Raw genomic sequence first — 6,000 nt, 5'->3', positions numbered from 1 at the left:
TGTACATGTTTTATTAATTGGTATATTTCAGTTGAAATGATAATGCTAGCTATATGAAATAAAATTGGACCGTGCTAATCTCTCTTTATATTATTTTTCCTTTTTAATTAACAAGACTCAAGGCTTTTGAGTTTTGATTCCTTTTCCAACTTGACCTTCCAGAGGTTTTAATTTTAAAATATACGTAAAAGACTTTTTTTTCTATTAACACATGAACAGTGGCATTCCTTTCTCAAAAAATAAACAAATAAAAAAAATTAGACCGTGATAATTTACATGTTGCTTTCAATTTCTTTTTCAAAGGTTAGGCGATAATGCATTCAAATATTTGAAAGTCTCCCGGGTACTAGATTTGAAGCATCCCTTGGTGGTGTATATATATAACCAACGAGGCACCTTCATCTTACTCAAAACATTCCTTAGAGAAGAAACCAATAACATCATTTTTCTCTCCTATATATTGCGTTATACAGCTATTGATCATAGGTGGTAATCATGGTATGACTTGTTCATTCTATGTAGAGATCAAATGATTCTTTCTTTTCTTTTCTTTTGAAGCTAGACCTAGCTAGAGAACTAATAATTTTATTAGTCGTTGTATACAGAGAAAACCTAATTATGATATATAAATAATTTTAAATTTGTTCATAGATTACTTTCTGATGCATTATATTGTGTGGTTTCATTTTGATTATTTTGAAGGCATCATCTGCTTTCAATAATGCTCTTAAAAAGGTGGGACCATACGGTGGTGACGGTGGGCAAATTAGAGAAATGAATACTGTCGGCATCACTCGAATTGTTAAACTCGGCATTCGCCATGGGGGTGCTATTGATGGTTTCATTGTGTATTTCGAGCGTAATGGCAGTGAGGAAAGCACCGAGCTTTGGGGTAGCGAGGGAGGAGAACTTACAGAGGTATGAATACTATTGATCTAATTTTCAATTCTCTAAGTTAACTTAGAATTAAGCCAGAGTGACAAACTAGTACATATTTTCTGTGAAAACTTTATATTTATTTAGAATATATTCAACTCAGGACATAAATAAGAAAACAATATAAGACCAATATGTCATCAAGTAGATAAACCAATATACCAATTACATGCTGGTTAGTCTTATGATGATATTTTTTTTCTTCTTAAATTTTTTGACTTGGTCAGTTGATTAATTGTTTGACATTTTGATTGATACTTTTGACTGTATATGAATAAAATGAGTTTATCTAGTTTGGATTCCTAATCAAAATCAAATATGAAAGGAAGGACATGTACACAACTAAAATTTAATGTCGACAGAACTAATATATGCGGTCCGCAATGATCATCAGCGATTGACAACACATCTAAAATATATCATAAACAAGCTAGTTTGAAAAACATATTACCTTCCAAATTTCGAACAAATGTTAAATTAATTAGTACAAAAAATATATATATATATATAGATCTCGTTTGAAGAAGACGAGTACATTATGACTGTGAGCGGCCATGTCGGTACATTCAACACCTTCACACTGTTGAAATCACTAAAAGTGGAAACGAACTTGCGTGTGTATGGACCATACGGTGCGGAAGAAGGGGAACCCTTTCAACTTTCAGCTGAAGGTGGTGAAATTATGGGCTTTCATGGGCGTTCCGGACAATTCGTCGATGCCATTGGAGTTTATGTCCAGGTAAAATATATTATTATTTTTTCTCATTTATAACTTGTTTTTTGTAGAGGGAAAAGTTATTTTACAGTGACTAAAACAATTTGATTAATTAATTATATATTACACACAGAAAGTAGTTCATAGAATGATTTGATTAATTTCAGACACATTAATTATATTGTGTTGATCATGTAATGAAGGCTTATACAAAGCTGGGGCTAATCGGCGGTCCTGGTGGGGACATAAGAGAAATGGATCCCTATGACATCACTCGCATTGTTAAGATCGGCATTCGCCATGGGGGTGCTATTGATGGTCTCTATTATCACTACGAGCGCAATGGCCAGGAGGAAAGCACCAATCTCTGGGGCTCAGATGGAGGAGAACTGACTGAGGTATGTGTACACTTGCAAAAAGTTAACCAACATAATTATAAGCATAACAAATATGTTACACATTGGTTTTATAGATCTCGTTTGAAGCAAATGAGTACCTTACGACAGTTAGCGGATATTATGGTACCTTCAACAACTATACTATTTTGAAGTCCCTCAAACTGGTGACAAACTTGCGTGCTTACGGACCCTATGGTGCAGAAGACGGGCAATCTTTTGAATTTTCAGTTCAAGGTGGTCAAATTATCGGCTTCCATGCACGTTCAGGACAATTCATCGATGCCATTGGAGTTTATGTCAAGGTTCAAACAGTTTATAAATTAATTGTTGTTACTTAAGCTGGTCAAATAATTAAGTTGAGTAATGAAGTAAAACCTTCACCTTTATGTCTGACAAACATTTTTGTTTTATGTTTTTTATTATTTTGGTGCCATAGGGTGGAAAAGCAAAAAGTACGAAAATAATTCCACTCATAGGAACGGCAGGTGTCGGTGTTTGCTACGGAATGATTGGTAACAACCTTCCCTCACACAGCGATGTGATCAAGCTCTACCAATCAAAAGGCATTGGTTCAATGCGGATATACTATCCTGACCGTGACACACTTAATGCTCTCAGAGGATCAAACATTGAGCTAATCATAGATGCACCTGATGTTGGAGCACTTGCTAATGGTTCTAATGCGGCCGACTGGGTTCGTGACAACATTTTGCCATATGACGGTGTCTCGTTCAAGTACTGTTTATATTACAATTTTGATTTCAAATATTTATTATGTGCTCAAGGTTTGTTTAAATTATATACATCATTCTTATAATATAGGTACATTGCGGTGGGTAATGAAGTTATGGATGGTAATGCATACAATGTACTCCCCGCAATGAGCAAAATCTATGATGCAATCTGCTCAGCTGGTCTGCAAGGCAAAATCAAGGTCTCGACCGCAGTGAGATTTGACGTACTCACAAGTACCTACCCTCCATCGAGTGCTGTATTCTCAGCCCCACATATGGGCCCCATAGTTCAGTTTCTGAAGAACACAGGAGCACCACTTCTCGCAAATATTTACCCTTATTTTAGTCATGCTGGAAACCCAGCCGATGTTGGCCTGGATTTCGCACTGTTCCGTGAACCTAATCCAGTGTATAGTGATGGACCCAATAACCAACTCCACTATCAGAATGTATTTGATGCAATGGTTGATTCTATGTATTATGGCCTCGAGAAGGCTGGTGGTCCCGATGTTGGGATTGTTATATCAGAAACCGGATGGCCGTCAGCTGGTGGTGTAAACACAACAGTGGAAACTGCACGTACTTACATCCAAAATCTGATAAATCATGTCCGTAATGGCACACCGAAGAGGCCCGGGAAATTGGAGACTTACATTTTTGCCATGTTCAATGAGAATGGGAAAACAGGAGATGAGGTCGAGCGGCATTTCGGGCTGTTCTACCCAGATCAGACACCAGTTTATTCCATCAACTTCAGTTAAGAATCCAGATGGCATTGCTTTATTGTGGAGTGCTTATTGTGTTTTTAAAAATGCTTTGAATTGTTTTGTTTTGTTTTGTTTTTGCTTTGCAGACTGCTTATTGTGTTGTTTGATTGGGATGTGCTTACTTCCTTTTTTTTCATTTGGTTAGAGGAATGTTTGTTTTTCTCTCTCAATGTTTGAAAGAACGAAGTACTGTGTATATATATATATATAAAACTGCATGTGTTCATATGAATATATGATCTGATGAAAAGTGATCATGGGTTCAGTATGTGACTAGACTATCTCAATATGGTAATAAGAGCATTCTCATTTATTTTGCAATTATAAAAAAAAATGAGTTTGTTTTTCACATTAATAATTTAGCATTTATTTACATTGATTTCAGGATGTTTTCATCCCGACAATTTTTATTTCGCTGATATGACAATAAAGTTATTTCCAATTGCTAACATAGTAACATTACATAATGTAAAATTTTCAAATTACTAAATTATCTATTAGACTGCCTTCTTGGATTTGGGGGCCCATAGATCGAGCCATATTTGAGCAGTACACGATTTCCTGGGCCTTTGTTTTTGTTCCAAAGCATTTTGGTCTTGCTCCAGCCCATTACAATCTTCTAAACACACATTTTGAGGCAGCGGTAGATGTTCATTAGAATTGAATGCATTGACCACATAGGATGTAGAAACAAATTAAGCAGCTTGAAGGTCGTTTGTCGTTTGAAATACCCAGCATTCTCTTCGTTTTCCCTTTTGTACTTTAATTTGTAACGGGATTTGAAGGATCTGTCTCGGGTTCAGATACCAGATTTAAAGCATCACCCGGTGGTGTATAATTTATAACCAAAGAAGAGCCTCCATCTTATTCTTACTCAACGCAGTCCCTGGAAAAATAAATTACCAAGAATACTACTGCGTTATATACAGATATAGATTATAAATGGTATGAACTCTAACTTGTTCTATGTCTCTACCAGATAGAGGTCAAGTATTATTTTCTTTTGTATTGAACATAACTAAATAATTGAATCAGTCGTTATACACGTACGGAGAAAAAGTAACAGAGATAGATAAATCATTTTGTTCATAGATTACTTTCTGACAAATTATATTGTGTGGTTCCATTTTGATTATTTTGAAGGCATCCGCTTCCAATGCTGCTCCTAAAAAGGTGGGGCCATACAGTGGAGATGGTTGGAAAATTACAGACATGGATACCTTTGGCATCACTCGAGACAGATCAATCCCTAAGCATCAAAGTATTTATTCTGAATTTGCAAAATATTAATCCCTATGCAATGATCTCTATTTATGACTGAACAAATCAATCCATCAATTGTCTCCGCACAAATTTTTTTTTTTTTTAAATTGTCCCCGCACAACTAGGGACCGTTAAATAAACAATCCCCTCATAAATACTTATCAGTTATCCCCACACAATTTTTTTTTTTTTTTGGATTGTCCCCGCATAACTAGAAACCATTAAATAAACAATTCCCTCACCCAATGGTAAATACTTCTCAGACATAATGATAAATATTTTATGCTAAATGGATAAATACTTTATGTTACTTGGATAAAAACTTCTCAGACATAATTGCAACTTTCAGTAAAACGTCAATAATAAATACTTTTCAGACATAATAATAAATATTTTACGTTACATAGATAAATATTTCTTAGACATAATTGCAACTTATAGTAAAATACTTCTCAGACATAATTGCAACTTACAGTAAAACGTCTGTGACAATGATAAATACTTCTCAAATATAATGATAAATATTTGTCAGAACAATGATAAATACTTTATTAACCTTGTCAATAAGTAATGTTTAATCAAATCAAAATATTAATATGTCAAGGACAATGACAAATACTTCTCAGATATAAGGATAAATATTTATCAGAATAATGATAAATACTTTCTTGAACATCAATAAACAAATAAATAATTGTTAGCGGGGATTGTTATTAAAGAAAAGTATAATTAATGCGGAGATTGTTATTAGATGACAGTATAATTAATGCGGTGATTGTTAATAAAAGGGCAATATAATTAATGCGGAGATTGTTATTAATTCACAGTAATTAATGCGGGGATAAATGGGGGGACAGAGATGAGGAGATTAGTATAATTATTCTTTAATTTATACTTTGAAATTTCTTTTTGAAGTTTTATACTTTCAAATTTCAAACAATATTAATTTTTTATCACTAAAAAATTTAGTACATAACATATTAGTTGTCTTTTTAGATCTCGTTTGAAGAAAACGATCAGTACATGATGAGTGTTTACGAAAACTACACAATGTTGAAATCACTAAAATTTGAAACAAATTTGCGTGTTTACGGATCCTACGGTGCGGAAGAAGGGAAACCTTTTGAACTTTTAGCTCAAGGTGGTAAGATTATTGGCTTTCATGGGCGTTCAGGAAAATTCGTTGA

At 34.2% G+C, this 6,000-nt stretch overlaps 1 protein-coding gene across 1 annotated transcript; it reads left to right on the top strand.

Annotated features, from left to right (window-relative positions):
• Window positions 1-425: 425 nt before the first annotated feature.
• On the top strand, window positions 426-3,714 carry LOC144558250 (glucan endo-1,3-beta-glucosidase-like). Its single transcript, XM_078307058.1, has 7 exons — window positions 426-498; window positions 703-918; window positions 1,448-1,675; window positions 1,855-2,049; window positions 2,124-2,351; window positions 2,486-2,784; window positions 2,872-3,714. Exons 1-7 carry the CDS (start codon window positions 496-498, stop codon window positions 3,542-3,544), a joined length of 1,842 nt encoding a protein of 613 aa, XP_078163184.1. The 5' UTR covers window positions 426-495; the 3' UTR covers window positions 3,545-3,714.
• Window positions 3,715-6,000: the final 2,286 nt, after the last annotated feature.

Source organism: Carex rostrata, chromosome 1 (assembly GCF_964058835.1).
Source record: "Carex rostrata chromosome 1, lpCarRost1.2, whole genome shotgun sequence".
Lineage (NCBI taxonomy): Eukaryota > Viridiplantae > Streptophyta > Magnoliopsida > Poales > Cyperaceae > Carex > Carex rostrata.
Note: the sequence above shows the minus strand (reverse complement) of the source record. Positions and strands in the feature narration are given on the sequence as shown.